Source organism: Panulirus ornatus, chromosome 22 (genome assembly GCF_036320965.1).
Source record: "Panulirus ornatus isolate Po-2019 chromosome 22, ASM3632096v1, whole genome shotgun sequence".
NCBI lineage: Eukaryota > Metazoa > Arthropoda > Malacostraca > Decapoda > Palinuridae > Panulirus > Panulirus ornatus.
In genome coordinates, this window is record NC_092245.1 from 5,199,364 (window position 1) to 5,220,734 (window position 21,371).

General features: G+C 40.9%; 1 protein-coding gene across 3 annotated transcripts in view; it reads left to right on the top strand.

Annotated features, from left to right (window-relative positions):
- LOC139756509 (uncharacterized) overlaps positions 1–21,371 on the top strand; it is a 183,095-nt gene that overhangs the window by 134,548 nt on the left and 27,176 nt on the right. For 2 of the 3 annotated variants that reach the window (XM_071675958.1, XM_071675960.1), the window contains exon 6: positions 7,962–8,402. The exons of the other annotated variant lie outside the window; for it this stretch is intronic. In XM_071675958.1, coding sequence (XP_071532059.1) covers positions 7,962–8,402 — 441 coding nt within the window. The remainder of the gene's footprint in view (positions 1–7,961; positions 8,403–21,371) is intronic. 3 annotated transcript variants of the gene reach the window in all.

The window sequence follows — 21,371 nt, forward strand, 5'->3', positions numbered from 1 at the left end:
TCAAGACTTCCTGCATCCAAGTCCCATAGCCTGATTATTTGCTGTAAATATTTTATATGTCATTTTCTTTTTCCATATGGCTCTTTAAAAATCTCTCTGCTCCTCCCTCCTTACTTTGTAATACGCATTCTTTGCTCCCCTAAATCTTTAATAAGCTGGCTGGCTGCAGTATCTTTTATATCCAAAGTAAATCCCTGAGCTTTCTTGCTTATAACATTTCTTGTTGAATTATACCATTCTCCATTTTGACCCCATTACCCATCACAGGTACCAGTGTTCAGACCCCTTCAATTTGATTTCCAAAAACTTTCTGATGCACTGGTCTATGCTCTCGTTATAGAATTCCCTGTCCTGCTCAATACTCTCTAAGAAATTGATAATTTCTACACTGTTGATGTAACTACTTCCTCTATGTTACCCGTGGCCATTTTGATCCCCCTCATGCATCCTCCACCACCACATATTCAAGCACAATATGATCAGTCTTTCTAGTAGGAACCTCATACTTCTTATACTTCTATGCTGCAGCATGTTAAGACATATTCAAGGGTATTTATTTATTCATTATACTTTGTCGCTGTCTCCCGCGTTAGCGAGGTAGCGCAAGGAAACAGATGAAAGAATGGCCCAACCCACCCACATACACATGTATATACATACACGTCCACACACGCACATATACATACCTATACATCTCAACGTATACATATATAAACACACATGAAATGAAAACCCCCTCCCCCCCCACGTGTGCGCGAGGTAGTGCTAGGGGAAGACAACAAAGGCCACATTCGTTCACGCTCAGTATAATGCACCGAAACCACAGCTCCCTTTCCACATCCAGGTTAAATTACCTTATTTGTATTGAACAGGAGGTAGTAGTTGGTAGATAGCCAACAACCAAGGAGGTATATTACCAGTACTACCGCCTGGGAATCAGGAGGGTTAGTGACATCTGCTTAGTGAGTCAGCACTTAAGTGGTTGTCAAGTTGCACTCCTCTGACCAAGATAACTGTCTTTTCTGTCTGCCTATCTAAGGTGTAGGCTACTGGCATCCTGTCTACAAACATACTATCTCTCCTTGTCATATGTAACACTTGACAACACTTAACTCATGCAACCCATTCTTTGTTAGATTTGCCTTTTGGCAAAATGTTAGAAGCAGTAGATAGAAGTAGCATGTAGGAACATTTAGGCAGAAACATTAAGTAGAAGTAGTAGGTAGGAACATTAGATAGTAGTTGTCATTAGGAACATTGGGTAAGAGATTCAGCAAACACTGTGCTTGACTTTGCCCTCTGCCAGTGGCCTGTTAAGGGTGAAGCACTAAAGGCTAAGAAGCAGCACTGTTCTTTAGTTGTTGAGACTTTGTTGCTGTGGCCACCCCTTTGAGGGGGATCCAATTAGAACAGGCATCAGAGATATAGATAGATAGATATTATTGAATGGGAAGGGAGATTTACACTAATGGGGCCCCATTTTTAAACACTCCACAATCAGTCAACCTATGAAATTTATGTATGCTGTTTGCATTAACCTTGTCCTCAGTCTGTTCCATCCATCCACTATTTTATCAAAAAAATCTTAATGTAAAATTTCTTTCTTAATATCTTTATGTTTTGTGGTTGCTTCATCCCTACATCTCTTCAGGATCTTATACTCTCTACTTCATCAGTCTCTTTAAAGACTTAAATGTTATGATCAAGTCACCCCACACTCCTCTCTTTTCCAAGGTGAATAAATGGAAAGCCTCCAGCCTTTCCTTGTGGATTGCTCTTTTAATTTTAGTACCATCATGCATGAAAACTCTTCAATTTATCCAGAAATAATCATGATATACATATCTTTCTATTGTCTTTGGTGCCTGTTCTCTTTGGGAATACTCTCAAAGGGTTGGCCACGATAAGAGTCTCCATAAATGGCAAACCCCAGTGCCACTCCCTTGCCTTTAGTGCCTCACCCTCATTGGGCCCCTGGCAGAGGGCAACTCTAGCACAGTGTTTCCAGAGGCTCCCACCTATGTCCCCACTAACTGCTATTACCTAATGTTCCAACCTACTACTACTACCTAATGCTTCCAGCTTATCTTCCTACCTGCTTCTCTTGCTTAATGGTCCTGCTCTTGCCTAAATATTCCTCCTTATTACTTCTATCTATTGCTCCTTCTATTTTGCCAAAAGGCAGGGATAGTGCAAACTGCTGACCACAAGAAAATCTAGTTATAAAGAATGAGGTGTGTGAGTTAAGTGTTGACATTTGTTATGGATGACAAAGAGAGATTTTGTGTTTGTGGACAAAATGCCTGTAAACAACCATTGAAGTGCTAGCTCACTATGCAGATGGCACTAATCATCCTGATACCCGGGTGTATAATATTGTGTTACTGGAGTGATAGTTTTCATACATGGTGCTTTGACAAGAAAATAGTGAAATTGGAAAAAAATGTAGCTTAGACATTGAAGCTTATTGATACAGTGGTCAAATTGATGAGAACTACTATTGACGTTTGTGTAAATAAATTATACATTTCCTTTTCCATAGCCAGAGGTTGAACCATTATGTGACATCCATTTTTTCATTTCATTTCAAGCTAGAAGTTTCAGTTTTCTAAATTGTTTCTTACATTTTTCATATGTATATATATGTATGTGTGTGTATGTGTATATGTGCGTATGTATGTGTGTGTGTATGTATATATATATATATATATATATATATATATATATATATATATACAGAGGTATAAGTTGTTGAGTATTCCTGGTAAATTATATGGGAGGGTATTGATTGAGAGGGTGAAGGCATGTACAGAGCATCAGATTGGGGAAGAGCAGTGCGGTTTCAGAAGTGGTAGAGGATGTGTGGATCAGGTGTTTGCTTTGAAGAATGTATGTGAGAAATACTTAGAAAAGCAAATGGATTTGTATGTAGCATTTATGGATCTGGAGAAGGCATATGATAGAGTTGATAGAGATGCTTTGTGGAAGGTATTAAGAATATATGGTGTGGGAGGCAAGTTGTTAGAAGCAGTGAAAAGTTTTTATCGAGGATGTAAGGCATGTGTACGTGTAGGAAGAGAGGAAAGTGATTGGTTCTCAGTGAATGTAGGTTTGCGGCAGGGGTGTGTGATGTCTCCATGGTTGTTTAATTTGTTTATGGATGGGGTTGTTAGGGAGGTAAATGCAAGAGTCTTGGAAAGAGGGGCAAGTATGAAGTCTGTTGGGGATGAGAGAGCTTGGGAAGTGAGTCAGTTGTTGTTCGCTGATGATACAGCGCTGGTGGCGGATTCATGTGAGAAACTGCAGAAGCTGGTGACGGAGTTTGGTAAAGTGTGTGGAAGAAGAAAGTTAAGAGTAAATGTGAATAAGAGCAAGGTTATTAGGTACAGTAGGGTTGAGGGTCAAGTCAATTGGGAGGTGAGTTTGAATGGTGAAAAACTGGAGGAAGTGAAGTGTTTTAGATATCTGGGAGTGGATCTGTCAGCGGATGGAACCATGGAAGCGGAAGTGGATCATAGGGTGGGGGAGGGGGCGAAAATTTTGGGAGCCTTGAAAAATGTGTGGAAGTCGAGAACATTATCCCGGAAAGCAAAAATGGGTATGTTTGAAGGAATAGTAGTTCCAACAATGTTGTATGGTTGCGAGGCGTGGGCTATGGATAGAGTTGTGCGCAGGAGGATGGATGTGCTGGAAATGAGATGTTTGAGGACAATGTGTGGTGTGAGGTGGTTTGATCGAGTAAGTAACGTAAGGGTAAGAGAGATGTGTGGAAATAAAAAGAGCGTGGTTGAGAGAGCAGAAGAGGGTGTTTTAAAATGGTTTGGGCACATGGAGAGAATGAGTGAGGAAAGATTGACCAAGAGGATATATGTGTCGGAGGTGGAGGGAACGAGGAGAAGAGGGAGACCAAATTGGAGGTGGAAAGATGGAGTGAAAAAGATTTTGTGTGATCGGGGCCTGAACATGCAGGAGGGTGAAAGGAGGGCAAGGAATAGAGTGAATTGGAGCGATGTGGTATACAGGGGTTGACGTGCTGTCAGTGGATTGAATCAAGGCATGTGAAGCGTCCGGGGTAAACCATGGAAAGCTGTGTAGGTATGTATATTTGTGTGTGTGGACGTGTGTATGTACATGTGTATGGGGGGGGTTGGGCCATTTCTTTCGTCTGTTTCCTTGCGCTACCTCGCAAACGCGGGAGACAGCGACAAAGTATAAAAAAAAAAAAAAAAAAAAAAAATATATATATATATATATATATATATATATTATCCCTGGGGATAGGGGTGAAAGAATACTTCCCACGCATTCCTCGCGTGTTGTAGAAAGCGACTAGAGGGGACGGGAGCGGGGGGCCAGAAATCCTCCCCTCCTTGTATTTTTTTAACTTTCTAAAATGGGAAACAGAAGAAGGAGTCACGCGGGGAGTGCTCATCCTCCTCGAAGGCTCAGATTGGGGTGCCTAAATGTGTGTGGATGTAACCAAGATGTGAAAAAAGGAGAGATAGGTAGTATGTTTGAGGAAAGGAACCTGGATGTTTTGGCTCTGAGTGAAACGAAGCTCAAGGGTAAAGGGGAAGAGTGGTTTGGGAATGTCTTGGGAGTAAAGTCAGGGGTTAGTGAGAAGACAAGAGCAAGGGAAGGAGTAGCAATACTCCTGAAACAGGAGTTGTGGGAGTATGTGATAGAATGTAAGAAAGTAAATTCTCGATTAATATGGGTAAAACTGAAAGTTGATGGAGAGAGGTAGGTGATTATTGGTGCATATGCACCTGGGCATGAGAAGAAAGATCATGAGAGGCAAGTGTTTTGGGAGCAGCTGAATGAGTGTGTTAGTGGTTTTGATGCACGAGACCGGGTTATAGTGATGGGTGATTTGAATGCAAAGGTGAGTAATGTGGCAGTTGAGGGAATAATTGGTATACATGGGGTGTTCAGTGTTGTAAATGGAAATGGTGAAGAGCTTGTAGATTTATGTGCTGAAAAAGGACTGATGATTGGGAATACCTGGTTTAAAAAGCGAGATATACATAAGTATACTTATGTAAGTAGGAGAGATGGCCAGAGAGCGTTATTGGATTACGTGTTAATTGACAGGCGCGCGAAAGAGAGACTTTTGGATGTTAATGTGCTGAGAGGTGCAACTGGAGGGATGTCTGATCATTATCTTGTGGAGGCTAAGGTGAAGATTTGTATGGGTTTTCAGAAAGGAAGAGTGAATGTTGGGGTGAAGAGGGTGGTGAGAGTAAGTGAGCTTGGGAAGGAGACTTGTGTGAGGAAGTACCAGGAGAGACTGAGTACAGAATGGAAAAAGGTGAGAACAATGGAAGTAAGGGGAGTGGGGGAGGAATGGGATGTATTTAGGGAATCAGTGATGGATTGCGCAAAAGATGCTTGTGGCATGAGAAGAGTGGGAGGTGGGTTGATTAGAAAGGGTAGTGAGTGGTGGGATGAAGAAGTAAGAGTATTAGTGAAAGAGAAGAGAGAGGCATTTGGACGATTTTTGCAGGGAAAAAATGAAATTGAGTGGGAGATGTATAAAAGAAAGAGACAGGAGGTCAAGAGAAAGGTGCAAGAGGTGAAAAAAAGGGCAAATGAGAGTTGGGGTGAGAGAGTATCATTAAATTTTAGGGAGAATAAAAAGATGTTCTGGAAGGAGGTAAATAAAGTGCGTAAGACAAGGGAGCAAATGGGAACTTCAGTGAAGGGCGCAAATGGGGAGGTGATAAGAAGTAGTGGTGATGTGAGAAGGAGATGGAGTGAGTATTTTGAAGGTTTGTTGAATGTGTTTGATGATAGAGTGGCAGATATAGGGTGTTTTGGTCGAGGTGGTGTGCAAAGTGAGAGGGTTAGGGAAAATGATTTGGTAAACAGAGAAGAGGTAGTAAAAGCTTTGCGGAAGATGAAAGCCGGCAAGGCAGCAGGTTTGGATGGTATTGCAGTGGAATTTATTAAAAAAGGGGGTGACTGTATTGTTGACTGGTTGGTAAGGTTATTTAATGTATGTATGACTCATGGTGAGGTGCCTGAGGATTGGCGGAATGCGTGCATAGTGCCATTGTACAAAGGCAAAGGGGATAAGAGTGAGTGCTCAAATTACAGAGGTATAAGTTTGTTGAGTATTCCTGGTAAATTATATGGGAGGATATTGATTGAGAGGGTGAAGGCATGTACAGAGCATCAGATTGGGGAAGAGCAGTGTGGTTTCAGAAGTGGTAGAGGATGTGTGGATCAGGTGTTTGCTTTGAAGAATGTATATGAGAAATACTTAGAAAAGCAAATGGATTTGTATGTAGCATTTATGGATCTGGAGAAGGCATATGGTAGAGTTGATAGAGATGCTCTGTGGAAGGTATTAAGAATATATGGTGTGGGAGGCAAGTTGTTAGAAGCAGTGAAAAGTTTTTATCGAGGATGTAAGGCATGTGTACGTGTAGGAAGAGAGGAAAGTGATTGGTTCTCAGTGAATGTAGGTTTGCGGCAGGGGTGTGTGATGTCTCCATGGTTGTTTAATTTGTTTATGGATGGGGTTGTTAGGGAGGTGAATGCAAGAGTTTTGGAAAGAGGGGCAAGTATGAAGTCTGTTGGGGATGAGAGAGCTTGGGAAGTGAGTCAGTTGTTCTTCGCTGATGATACAGCGCTGGTGGCTGATTCATGTGAGAAACTGCAGAAGCTGGTGACTGAGTTTGGTAAAGTGTGTGAAAGAAGAAAGTTAAGAGTAAATGTGAATAAGAGCAAGGTTATTAGGTACAGTAGGGTTGAGGGTCAAGTCAATTGGGAGGTGAGTTTGAGTGGAGAAAAACTGGAGGAAGTGAAGTGTTTTAGATATCTGGGAGTGGATCTGGCAGCGGATGGAACCATGGAAGTGGAAGTGGATCATAGGGTGGGGGAGGGGGCGAAAATTCTGGGAGCCTTGAAGAATGTGTGGAAGTCGAGAACATTATCTCGGAAAGCAAAAATGGGTATGTTTGAAGGAATAGTGGTTCCAATAATGTTGTATGGTTGCGAGGCGTGGGCTATGGATAGAGTTGTGCGCAGGAGGATGGATGTGCTGGAAATGAGATGTTTGAGGACAATGTGTGGTGTGAGGTGGTTTGATCGAGTAAGTAACGTAAGGGTAAGAGAGATGTGTGGAAATAAAAAGAGCGTGGTTGAGAGAGCAGAAGAGGGTGTTTTGAAATGGTTTGGTCACATGGAGAGAATGAGTGAGGAAAGATTGACCAAGAGAATATATGTGTCGGAGGTGGAGGGAACGAGGAGAAGAGGGAGACCAAATTGGAGGTGGAAAGATGGAGTGAAAAAGATTTTGTGTGATCGGGGCCTGAACATGCAGGAGGGTGAAAGGAGGGCAAGGAATAGAGTGAATTGGATCGATGTGGTATACCGGGGTTGACGTGCTGTCAGTGGATTGAATCAAGGCATGTGAAGCGTCTGGGGTAAACCATGGAAAGTTGTGTAGGTATGTATATTTGCGTGTGTGGACGTATGTATATACAAGTGTATGGGGGTGGGTTGGGCCATTTCTTTCGTCTGTTTCCTTGCGCTACCTCGCAAACGCGGGAGACCGACAAAGCAAAAAAAAAAAAAAATAAATAACTCCCAAGTCATTGGCTGTGTACCAACTACTGCCATCAACTAAAGATACATGTACTTTTTCATTGTTTATTGTTCATTGATTTGGAACTTATGGTCATTTCAGAGACCTATTGTGAAGTTGCTGTTTCATCTTGATGCTTGAGTCAGGAAATTTTCTTTAAGCCAGAAAAAATATCACTCTAAAGGAATTTAGAAAATGGCTTTTATGAAGCATTACAGTTTTAATTATATAGTAGCTCTTCTGTAATAGATTATAGCAGTATCTGAAAGAGAGATCTTCTCAATCCCTCAGACCTATTGGAAGGATAGCACTACAATTCTTCAATAACTATTGGCACTTGTTGTTAAACGGATTATTTATTTTACAGAAAACAAGAACCTGTCTACCCATCTCTGAAGAAAAGTCTTGCATTCTCTAAACTTGATCCCCTATCAGTAGCACCATCATCAGCAAAACCACGATTAAGCACCCTAGATCTTTCTCACAGTCCCCAATATCCATCACAAAATTGTTTTGTCAATTTGGAACATAGAGAAATTATAAGGGAACAAGTAGTTAGAAAAAGGTGTGGTATGCCTACTTTAGATCTTCACCATATGACAGTTGATGAAGCTATTCAAGCAACTGAAGAATTTATCTTCCAACATTCAGATCATCACCATGATGCTACGATTATTATTGGTGATGGTGCACATAGTAAAGATAGAGTACTTAAAATCCAGTCTGAAATTATAGATATATTAAGAGATTCTGACTTCAAGTTTAAAGAGGTCAAGAAAGGAGGTTCCCTTATAGTAACCTTCCCCAAGTAAGTGAGACTACATACATCATAATTTCTTTATTAGATTTTAGAGTTTTGAGTTACCATTCAGTGTAAAGGGGAAAAAGTTAGTCTTCATAGAACAGAATGAAATTAATACAGTAGGAAGAAGGTAGTATTTCAGAAAACTTCAAATAGATAATAGATGTGCTGTATCTTTTCAAGCTAACAAAATTGTAGTCTCTTGATATTTTTCTGCAAAAATAACAGAAATGGTGATGACTACACTTGAAACATGTTTTGGTATGTTTAGTGTGAACTGACATGTGGTGTTGATATGAAATTTTGATTAAATAATGAGAGTTGGGGTGAGAGAGTATCATTAAATTTTAGGGAGAATAAAAAGATGTTCTGGAAGGAGGTAAATAAAGTGCGTAAGACAAGGGAGCAAATGGGAACTTCAGTGAAGGGCGCAAATGGGGAGGTGATAACAAGTAGTGGTGATGTGAGAAGGAGATGGAGTGAGTATTTTGAAGGTTTGTTGAATGTGTTTGATGATAGAGTGGCAGATATAGGGTGTTTTGGTCGAGGTGGTGTGCAAAGTGCGAGGGTTAGGGAAAATGAGTTGGTAAACAGAGAAGAGATAGTAAAAGCTTTGCGGAAGATGAAAGCCGGCAAGGCAGCAGGTTTGGATGGTATTGCAGTGGAATTTATTAAAAAAGGGGGTGACTGTATTGTTGACTGGTTGGTAAGGTTATTTAATGTATGTATGACTCATGGTGAGGTGCCTGAGGATTGGCGGAATGCGTGCATAGTGCCATTGTACAAAGGCAAAGGGGATAAGAGTGAGTGCTCAAATTACAGAGGTATAAGTTTGTTGAGTATTCCTGGCAAATTATATGGGAGGGTATTGATTGAGAGGGTGAAGGCATGTACAGAGCATCAGATTGGGGAAGAGCAGTGTGGTTTCAGAAGTGGTAGAGGATGTGTGGATCAGGTGTTTGCTTTGAAGAATGTATGTGAGAAATACTTAGAAAAGCAAATGGATTTGTATGTAGCATTTATGGATCTGGAGAAGGCATATGATAGAGTTGATAGAGATGCTCTGTGGAAGGTATTAAGAATATATGGTGTGGGAGGCAAGTTGTTAGAAGCAGTGAAAAGTTTTTATCGAGGATGTAAGGCATGTGTACGTGTAGGAAGAGAGGAAAGTGATTGGTTCTCAGTGAATGTAGGTTTGCGGCAGGGGTGTGTGATGTCTCCATGGTTGTTTAATTTGTTTATGGATGGGGTTGTTAGGGAGGTGAATGCAAGAGTTTTGGAAAGAGGGGCAAGTATGAAGTCTGTTGGGGATGAGAGAGCTTGGGAAGTGAGTCAGTTGTTGTTCGCTGATGATACAGCGCTGGTGGCTGATTCATGTGAGAAACTGCAGAAGCTGGTGACTGAGTTTGGTAAAGTGTGTGAAAGAAGAAAGTTAAGAGTAAATGTGAATAAGAGCAAGGTTATTAGGTACAGTAGGGTTGAGGGTCAATTCAATTGGGAGGTGAGTTTGAATGGAGAAAAACTGGAGGAAGTGAAGTGTTTTAGATATCTGGGAGTGGATCTGGCAGCGGATGGAACCATGGAAGCGGAAGTGGATCGTAGGGTGGGGGAGGGGGCGAAAATTCTGGGAGCGTTGAAGAATGTGTGGAAGTCGAGAACATTATCTCGGAAAGCAAAAATGGGTATGTTTGAAGGAATAGTGGTTCCAACAATGTTGTATGGTTGCGAGGCGTGGACTATGGATAGAGTTGTGTGCAGGAGGATGGATGTGCTGGAAATGAGATGTTTGAGGACACTGTGTGGTGTGAGGTGGTTTGATCGAGTAAGTAACGTAAGGGTAAGAGAGATGTGTGGAAATAAAAAGAGCTTGGTTGAGAGAGCAGAAGAGGGTGTTTTGAAATGGTTTGGTCACATGGAGAGAATGAGTGAGGAAAGATTGACCAAGAGGATATATGTGTTGGAGGTGGAGGGAACGAGGAGAAGAGGGAGACCAAATTGGAGGTGGAAAGATGGAGTGAAAAAGATTTTGTGTGATCGGGGCCTGAACATGCAGGAGGGTGAAAGGAGGGCAAAGAATAGAGTGAATTGGAGCGATGTGGTATACCGGGGTTGACGTGCTGTCAGTGGATTGAATCAAGGCATGTGTATGGGGGTGGGTTGGGCCATTTCTTTCGTCTGTTTCCTTGCGCTACCTCGCAAACGCGGGAGACAGCGGAAAAAAAAAAAAAAAAAAAAAATTGTAGATGTCTGTGTTATCATCTTGCTCCTTTTGTTGCTAGTTTATATAGGTTGTCAGTTAAAGGTTAAGAAGCAGAACTGGAGTCTGCCACTTATACCAGGGAATGAAAAGGAGGTATGATTGAGGATGATGGCTCTAAATGTAAATGGGATGACTAGTGAGAGTAAAAGGAGGAAGCTTGTTGAAAATTTAAGATTTATTGTTTGGATGTGCCGGGAGTGGTGAAACTCGTATCCTTGGGCTGTGTGTGCAGACTGAAAATGGAAAGGATGAATGCCAGTTGTGAGAGGGCATGGAAGAAGTGATGTGGAAATGAAGGAAAACTATTAGGGAAGAACGAAAAATGGATGTGTAAATGTGCTGTCACTGAGAGTGTGAGAGGGGGTGTTACTGAGCATGGATGGAATAGATCAACAGTAGTGTGGGTGAAAGGAAAGATTGGAATTATGAAGTGTGCATGGGTATGTGTATTTGCATTGTAACTGTGAAGCCTGTTTGAGGTAAGGATGAAGTGAAGTATTTCTAGAGAAATTTGATCGACTTTGTAAATGGTTATGAGAAGGAGAGAAAGGTGCTTGTTAAGGGTGATATGAATACAAAGGTGGGCAAAAGGTTTTGATTGACTATGTGGTAGTAGATGAAAGGCTGAGCTGGATGCTAGAATTGAGAAGATTCTTTGAAAAGATAGACCATTTTGCAGTTCTTGTACAGGTGAGGATCAGAAAGAAACAAGGTATGGTGTATGGAAGAATAGACATAAAATGTTGGCAAGGGATATGATGAATCGGGAAGAATGCATTGAGGTGTATGAAAGAAGGGTGACTGAAAGTTTAGATGGAAGTTCAGTGGATGTAGGAATGCAGTCAAGTGTGCATGAGGTGTTCATTATTTATAGAGAGAGACTGTTAAAGGTTGTTGAATTAGTAATTAGATTCAAGGTTGTGAGATATAAGAATGAAAAAGGAAGTGCATGGTGGACAGATGTGATTTGAAATGCTGGGGAAGAGAAGAAAAAAAAAGCTTCAGCATGATTGCTCAAAGGGAATGTACCAGAGGAAAAGGGAAGATATAAGATGCAAAAGTGGAATGTTAAGAAGCTGATAAATTAAAACAAAAATAGAGTAGATGAAGATTTTAGAAGAAAGTTGAGTGAAAAGTGTAGGGAAAATAAACTTTATTGGAAGGAGGTGGATGTAAGAGTGGAAATGTTAATGTAAGAAGCAAGGAATTAGTTGCTTAATCAAAAGGAGGAAGTGAAAGGTAGATGGAAAGAGTATTTTAAGAAATGATTGAATGAAGAAGGTAAGGCATCCCTTGTTACATGCAATGATTGAATGAAGAAGGTAAGGCATCCCTTGATACATTCATGGTTATGGAGGATGGAAGGAAAAGGATACAAGGTTGAAGGTAGGAAAGGCACCAGAGATAGATAGGATTATAGATGAAATGTTTAAGTATGGAGGAGAAAGTGTAATAGAGTGGATGAATTTGATATATGATTTAGCATGGAAACAGAAAGTTGTGCCTGAGGATTGAGTGAAAACTGTTATTGTTCCTTTATTCAAAGGAAAAGATGCTAAGGATGTATGTAGCAATTATAGGGGAGTAAGACTATTAAGTATACCAGGAGAAGTGTATGCAAGAGTGTTCATTGATAGTGATGGAAGTGAATGAATACAGAATAAGTAAGGAGCAAAGAGTTGAATACAAAATGAGTGAGAAGCAAGGAGGCTTTAGGAAAGGTAGGGGATGTTTGGATTAGATTTTTGCAGTGAAAATGAATGTGGAAAAATATCTAGCAAAAGGTAAGAAGCTGTATGCAGTCTTCATGGATCTGAAGAAAGCATATGAAAGTCAATAAGAATGCTATATGTGATGTATACATATCATGTGAGAAACTGCAGAAGCTGGTGACTGAGTTTGGTAAAGTGTGTGGAAGAAGAAAGTTAAGAGTAAATGTGAATAAGAGCAAGGTTATTAGGTACAGTAGGGTTGAGGGTCAAGTCAATTGGGAGGTAAGTTTGAATGGAGAAAAACTGGAGGAAGTGAAGTGTTTTAGATATCTGGGAGTGGATCTGTCAGCGGATGGAACCATGGAAGCGGAAGTGGATCATAGGGTGGGGGAGGGGGCGAAAATTTTGGGAGCCTTGAAAAATGTGTGGAAGTCGAGAACATTATCTCGGAAAGCAAAAATGGGTATGTTTGAAGGAATAGTGGTTCCAACAATGTTGTATGGTTGCGAGGCGTGGGCTATGGATAGAGTTGTGCGCAGGAGGATGGATGTGCTGGAAATGAGATGTTTGAGGACAATGTGTGGTGTGAGGTGGTTTGATCGAGTAAGTAACGTAAGGGTAAGAGAGATGTGTGGAAATAAAAAGAGCGTGGTTGAGAGAGCAGAAGAGGGTGTTTTGAAATGGTTTGGGCACATGGAGAGAATGAGTGAGGAAAGATTGACCAAGAGGATATATGTGTCGGAGGTGGAGGGAACGAGGAAAAGAGGGAGACCAAATTGGAGGTGGAAAGATGGAGTGAAAAAGATTTTGTGTGATCGGGGCCTGAACATGCAGGAGGGTGTAAGGAGGGCAAGGAATAGAGTGAATTGGAGCGATGTGGTATACAGGGGTTGACGTGCTGCCAGTGGAGTGAATCAAGGCATGTGAGGCGTCTGGGGTGGACCATGGAAAGCTGTGTAGGTATGTATACACATGTGTGGACATGTGTATGTACATGTGTATGGGGGGGGGGTTGGGCCATTTCTTTCGTCTGTTTCCTTGCGCTACCTCGCAGACGCGGGAGACAGCGACAAAGTAAAAAAAAAAAAAAAAAAAAAAAAAAAAACATATCTTTCTGGAACTTTCTTAAGGTGATGGCCACAACAAGTCTCCCTAACCAGTAAACTCCAGTGCCACTTCTTAACCTTTTGTACCTCACCCTTAACAGGCCATTGGCAGAGGGCAAGTATGGGATGTGTTGAGTATATATGAGATAGAGGGACAACTATTAGATACATGAGAAAGATAGACAGCAGGAGGCCTGATTGGCCCATGACTGGGTTGTCTGGAAAAAATGATTTAACTTGATAAGAAAAATCTAATTTCACTCAGTGCTTTTTGTGCTATCACTGATTCCCCGCTTCTGCACATTAGCCTTCTTGTGTCTCCATTACCATTGTTGTTTATATGTTTATTTCTGGCCTTTTTCTCAAAGTATACCTGAAGTTATAAAATATTTGTGGTGAATGACTCTTGAAGGTATTTAGACTTTCATTATTCACTGCTTCTGAGAGTAACTTATTCCAGTGCTCATCACACCTATAGGAAAAGAAGCTTTTCTCACGTCTGTATATTCCATTTGTCCTTGTAACTTTAGTTTCTTGTATTTAAAAAAGATGCTCATGGTTTACTTTATTGAACGTGTTCAGAATTTTGAACACTTGGTTAATTCACCATGAAGTTAATGTTTTTTTAAGGGAGAGGAGATCCAATCGTTTTAGCCTCTCTTCGTATGCCATATTTCTAAATGATGGAATCAAATTTGTTGCGCATCTTTGTACTTGCTCTTATTCTTCTTTGTTTTTTTATAGTCTGGGGACAATAACAGGATTGCATATTCAAGGTATGGTCTTACTAGAGTATTATAAAGAGTAAGAATTGTTTCTGCTGTCTTATAATCTATGTTCCTGGTTATGAAACCTAACATTTAGTTACCTTTTTTACTTGCTGCTTGACACTGTTTAGTGTATTTCAGATTGTTGGTTATGAACAACTCCAATCCTTTTCATTTACTTTACAGATTGTTGGTAATGAACAACTCCAATCCTTTTCATTTACTTTAGATAGAGAGTATCCAAATAGTTTGTAGTTGTAACATATATTCTTGTCTCCAAAGTGCATAACTTTACACTTGTCTACATTAAACTTCATTTGCTATCAGGCTGACCACTTTGCTAGTAAGTTAAGATCTCTCTGAATCATTTCGCACTCCTCCCTGTTTACAGCTCTAGTTCCTAGTTTAGTATCATTAACAAATTTGGAAATCCTGCATATGAGACTGAGTTATAGGTCATTAAGGTATACTTTGAAAAGATTTAGGCCTGGGACCAAACTTGTGGCACACCACTCGTTACGTCTAGCCAATCCGAGGCTTTCTTCCGGTGAGCCAGTCTCTGATCCATGTACAGAGTTTCTCTGATTCCATGTGCTTTGAGTTTATGTAAAAGTCATTTGTGAGGTTCTTTATCGAAAGCCTTTTGGAAATCTAAATGTACTACATAAGATGGTAATTTTTAGTCCCAGTTCTGATAAATAACATTAAAAAATTCCAGTAAATTTGTCAGGCAGGAGCTTCTATAGCGGAAATAGTGTTGGTTGTCTGACATGATTGTGTGTTCTTTTAGAAACATGACAGGTTTTTTTTTTTTTCCCCGCTGTCTCCCACGTTTGCGAGGTAGCGCAAGGAAACAGACGAAAGAAATGGCCCAACCCACCCCCATACACATGTATATACATACGTCCACACACGCAAATATACGTACCTACACAGCTTTCCATGGTTTACCCCAGACGCTTCACATGCCCTGATTCAATCCACTGACAGCACGTCAACCCCGGTATACCACATCGATCCAATTCACTCTATTCCTTGCCCTCCTTTCACCCTCCTGCATGTTCAGGCCCTGATCACACAAAATCTTTTTCACTCCATCTTTCCACCTCCAATTTGGTCTCCCACTTCTCCTCGTTCCCTCCACCTCCTGACACATACATCCTCTTGGTCAATCTTTCCTCACTCATTCTCTCCATGTGCCCAAACCATTTCAAAACACCCTCTTCTGCTCTCTCAACCAAGCTCTTTTTATTTCCACACATCTCTCTTACCCTTACGTTACTTACTCGATCAAACCACCTCACACCACACATTGTCCTCAAACATCTCATTTCCAGCACATCCATCCTCCTGCGCACAACTCTATCCATAGCCCACGCCTCGCAACCATACAACATTGTTTTATCTCGTATTATTTTTTTCCATCATTTTACCTAACACTGACTTAAGGCTAATTGAGCAGTAGTTGAAGGCACACTTTTTGTCCCATTTTTTTATATAGTAACATTATGCTAGTTTCGTCAGTTAGCACCTGACCATCCAGTAGAGATTTGTTGAATGTTTTTGTTATGGGGTATATCAGCTGTCTCCTGCCCTTTAAAAATCTTGGGAGGTGAGTGATATGGGCTGTTGGATTTGTTAGAATTTAATTGGTCCAGGTATTTAAAGTGCTTGAGCACTCTTTATTTCTCTAACCTTCAACTCTTCTTCATCAGATCCTTGAAACACTTTCATTGGTTGCGGTATTCGATTTGTTTCTTCTATTGTGAATATGGATTTGAAAGAATGATTTAGTATGGTAGCCATTTCCTTGTCGTCAGTAGTTAGTGTGTCATATCCGTTTCATAATGGTCCAGTTCCTTCTTTTACTGTCTTCCTTTGTCTTATATATTTGAAGAATTCCTTAGGATTATTCATAACTTTCAAGGATATTCTTTTATCTTCATTGATCTTACTCTGTCTTATGACCTTCTTACACTCTCTTTGGATTTTTATTAATTCCTGGCAATTTTCATTGGTTCCCATTGATTTGAATTTCTTATATGTTTTCTTTTGTAGAATTAGTCCTTCTGTTCTCCTATTCATCCATGATGGTTTTGAAGTATTGCAAGTTCTCCATGTAATTTGTGGAATGTTTATTTTCAATCTTGAGTAGTGTGTTTTGGGAATTTTTCCACATTTTCTTTACTGTGTAAACATCAAGAAGATTTTTGCAATTGGTATTGCAAATTTCTCGTCTAATGCTTTTAAAATTTGCTCACCTGTAATCAGGGATCAAGAGTTTGTTGTCATTTATTTCATAATCTAAATTTATCTCTAATGTAATCAAACTGTGATTACTATTTAACAAACTCTTGCCTACTTCACAAGAGTTGATTAAGTTTGTGTCACTGCTGAGGACAGGAAGAAGAATATTTGTACCTCTGGTTGGTTTTTTGATTAACTGTTCTGAAAAAGCATCTTCAATCATTTAAGTTAGCTTGTTCCCTCTCAGTCTCCTGTTAACATGTTCCTGTTTATGTTTGCACTGTTGAAGTCTCCTACTATTATAATCTCTTTACTGTTCATTATAGTTTTGATTTCATTGTATATCTTATTGTTGTTGTCTTTTGCTTAGGAGGTCTGTAACTAATGCCATGACGTAGTTTACTTTTGAACTTGTCGGTAATGTCAGTATCAAGGGAGTTGTAAGTGTGTGTGTCTACTTTGCTTATTTTGATAGCACTCAGATTGTTATCATTGTAGAGCCAAACTCCATCACCTTCCCTGTATAAGTGATCTTCCGTAAATAGTTTGTATTTGGGTATTGCTAACTCGACAGTAAAGTGTTTATTCTCCTAGTTTACCCACATTTCTGAGATTGCAATAATGTTTGGTTTTTCAGTAACTGCATATAAGTTCAGAGCATTTTGTAATGATGCTCCAGGTATTTGTTTTTATTAAACTATTTTCTTCTGAATTGATTTCTGGACTGAATTTGCCTTTTTGTACTGTTTGTATGCCTTTTTGTATTATCACTGGTAATGTCTGCATGTGCAGCAGTGGGGGAGAGACGGTTCTCCACCTGTTTGGGGTTTGCTGCCTTACTTTGACCCTCCCCACGCTGCATCCTACTAGAATCGTTCGTAACAGTTATGTGAGAGTTGACCTGTACCTGTGTTACCCCACTACTTATACTGCCAGAGTTGTCCCTAACTGACCCTATTGACCTTTTTTTGCTAATCCCTCTGCCTGTGAGGTTACTGCTACTAGCTGAGGATCCATACCACCAAAGCCCCATCCATTCTCTTATCTTGTTCCTCCTCAGATCCTGTTCATACTCGGATTCCCGCCACAGCTACTCCCTCCCCCTCCCCGACTCTCATAGCTTCTTTGTTTACTAAATCTTGATTTGCTCTCATGAGTAGTTTATCTCATCAAAAAAAGGGCCTGATATTCTCATCCACTACTCTGCCAAGGTGGGCTTTCTTTATTCCATTAAGTAAAGACCATCCCTAGCATACGAAGATCTATCATGACTAAAATGGTCCCACAGGTGTATAGTGAACACACTATCCTCCTCCCTATCATGACTAAAATGGTCCCACAGGTGTATAGTGAACACACTATCCTCCTCCCTATCATGACTAAAATGGTCCCACAGGTGTATAGTGAACACACTATCCTCCTCCCTAAGAGAGCTCGACTCTTTTGTTTATCCTCGGCATTCTACTGAGGGTGCATGAATCGATGTCATATCTTGGCGAGAGTGTATTGAGAGTTGAATAAATGTTTTGATGAACACACGGGTGTAAGACAGGGCGGTGTGATGTCACCCTGGCTTTTTGACATTGGGGAAGGGGGCTAATGGGGAGGTAACAACAAGTAGTGGTGAAGTGAGAAGATGGAGTGAGTATTTTGAAGGTTTATTGAATGTGTTTGATGATAGAGCAGCAGATACAGGGTGTTTTGGTCAATGTGAAGTGCAGAGTGAGAGGGTCAGGGAAAATGGTTTGGTAAACAGAGAAGAGGTAGTGAAAGCTTTGCGGAAGATGAAAGCCAGAAAGGCAGCAGATTTAGATGGTAATGCAGTGGAATTTATTAAAAAAAGGGGATAACCGTGTTGTTGATTGGTAAGGGTATTCACTGTATGTATGGATCAAGGTGAAGTGTCTGAGGAATGCCAGAATGCATGCATAGTACCATTTTACAAAGGCAAAGGGGATAAAGGTGAGTGTTCAAATGACAGAGGTATAAGTTTGTTCAGTATTCCTGGGAAATTTTATGGGAGGGTATTGATTGAAAGGGTAAAGGCATGTACAGCCTCGGGAAGAGCAGTGTGGTTTGAGAAGTGGTAGAGGATGTGTGTATCAGGTGTTTGCTTTGAAGAATGTGAGAAATACTTAGAAAAACAGATGGATTTGTATGTAGCATACATAGATTTGGAGAAAGCATATGATAGAGTTGATAGAGATGCTTTATAGAAGGTATTAAGAGTATATGGTGCGGGAGGCATGTTGCTAGAAGCAGTGAAAAGTTTTTATCGAGGATGTAAAGCATGTATGTGAGTAGGAAGAGAGGAAAGTGATTGGTTCCCAGTGAATATCAGTTTGCGTCAGGGGTGCGTGATGTCTCCATGGTTGTTTAATTTGTTTATGGATGGGGTTGTTAGGGAGGTGAATATGAGTTTTGGAGATGGGGGCAAATATACAGTCTGTTGTGGATGAGAGGGCTTGGGAAGTGAGTCAGTTGTTGTTCGCTAATGATACAGTGTTGGTGGCTGATTCGGGTGAGAAGCTGGTGACTGAGTTTGGTGAAGTGTGTGAAAGAAGAAAGCTGAGAGTAAATATGAATAAGAGCAAGGTTATTAGGTACAGTAGGGTTGAGGGACAAGTAAATTGGGAGGTAAGTCTCAATGGAGAAAAACTGGAGGAAGTGAAGTGTTTTAGATACCTGGGAGTGGATTCAGCAGTGGATGGAACCATGGAAGCAGAAGTAAATTGCAAGATGGGGAGGGGGTGAAGGTTCTGGGAGTGTTGAATGTGTGGGAGGTAATAACGTTATCTCGAAGAGCAAAAATGGGTATGTTTGAAGGAATAATGGTTCAAACAATATTATATGGCTGCGAGGGATAGGCTGTAGGTAAGGATGTGCAGAGGAGGGTGCATGTGTTGGAAATTAAATGTTTGAGGACAATATTTGTTGTGAGGTGGATTGATCTAGTAAGTAATGAAAGGGTAAGAGAGATGTGCGGTAATAAAAAGAGTGTGGTTGAGAGAGCAGGAGAAGGTGTATTGAAATGGTTTGGTCACATGGAGAGAATGAGTGAGGGAAGATTGACAAAGAGGATATGTGTGTCAGAGATGGAGGGAACGAGAAGTAGAAAACCAAATTGGAAGTGGAAGGATGGAGTGGAAAAGATTTTAAGCGATCATGGCCTGAACATACAGGAGGGTGGAAGCATGCAAGGAACAGAGTGAATTGGAACGATGTGGTATACCGGGGTCGATGTCCTGTCAATGGAATCAGCCAGGGCATGTGAAGCGGCAGGTAAACCATGGGAAGTTATGTGGGGCCTAGATGTGGAAAGGGAGCTGTGGTTTTGGTGCATTACACACGACAGCTAGAGACTGAGTGTGAACGAATGTGACCTTTGTTGTTTTTTCCTATCTCTGCCACATGCATGCACAAGGGAAGGGGGGTGCCATTTTATGTGTGGTGGGGTGGCGATGGGAATGGATGAAGGCTGCAACTATGCCTATGTACATGTGTATGTATGTATATGTCTGTATATGTATATGTATGTATACGTTGAAATGTGTAGGTATGTATATGTGTGTGTGGTTGTTTATATATATATATATATATATTTCTTTCTTTCAAACTGTTCGCCATTTCCCGCATTAGCGAGGTAGCATTAAGAACAGAGGACTGGGCCTTTGAGGGAATACCCTCGCCTGGCCCAATTCTCTGTTCCTTCTTTTGGGTTAGGTCATTATTTTCCCTGTTTCCTTGCGCTACCTCACTAACACGGGAGAGAGCAACTAAGTATAATGATAATATTTTTTTTTTTTTTTCGCTGTCTCCCGCGTTTGCGAGGTAGCGCAAGGAAACAGACGAAAGAAATGGCCCAACCACCCCCCCCATACACATGTATATACATACGTCCACACACGCAAATATACATACCTACACAGCTTTCCATGGTTTACCCCAGACGCTTCACATGCCTTGATTCAATCCACTGACAGCACGTCAACCCCGGTATACCACATCGCTCCAATTCACTCTATTCCTTGCCCTCCTTTCACCCTCCTGCATGTTCAGGCCCCGATCACACAAAATCTTTTTCACTCCATCTTTCCACCTCCAATTTGGTCTCCCACTTCTCCTTGTTCCCTCCACCTCCGAAAAAATATATCCTCTTGGTCAATCTTTCCTCACTCATTCTCTCCATGTGCCCAAACCATTTCAAAACACCCTCTTCTGCTCTCTCAACCAAGCTCTTTTTATTTCCACACATCTCTCTTACCCTTACATTACTTACTCGATCAAACCTCCTCACACCACACATTGTCCTCAAACATCTCATTTCCAGCACATCCACCCTCCTGCGAACAACTCTATTCATAGCCCACGCCTTGCAACCATACAACATTGTTGGAACCACTATTCCTTCAAACATACCCATTTTTGCTTTCCGAGATAATGTTCTCGACTTCCACACATTCTTCAAGGCTCCCAGGATTTTCGCCCCCTCCTCCACCCTGTGATCCACTTCCGCTTCCATGGTTCCATCCGCTGCCAGATCCACTCCCAGATATCTAAAACACTTTATTTCCTCCAGTTTTTCTCCATTCAAACTTACCTCCCAATTGACTTGACCCTCAACCCTACTGTACCTAATAACCTTGCTCTTATTCACATTTACTCTTAACTTTCTTCTTTCACACACTTTACCAAACTCAGTCACCAGCTTCTGCAGTTTCTCACATGAATCAGCCACCAGCGCTGTATCATCAGCGAACAACAACTGACTCACTTCCCAAGCTCTCTCATCCACAACAGACTTCATACTTGCCCCTCTTTCCAAAACTCTTGCATTCACCTCCCTAACAACCCCATCCATAAACAAATTAAACAACCATGGA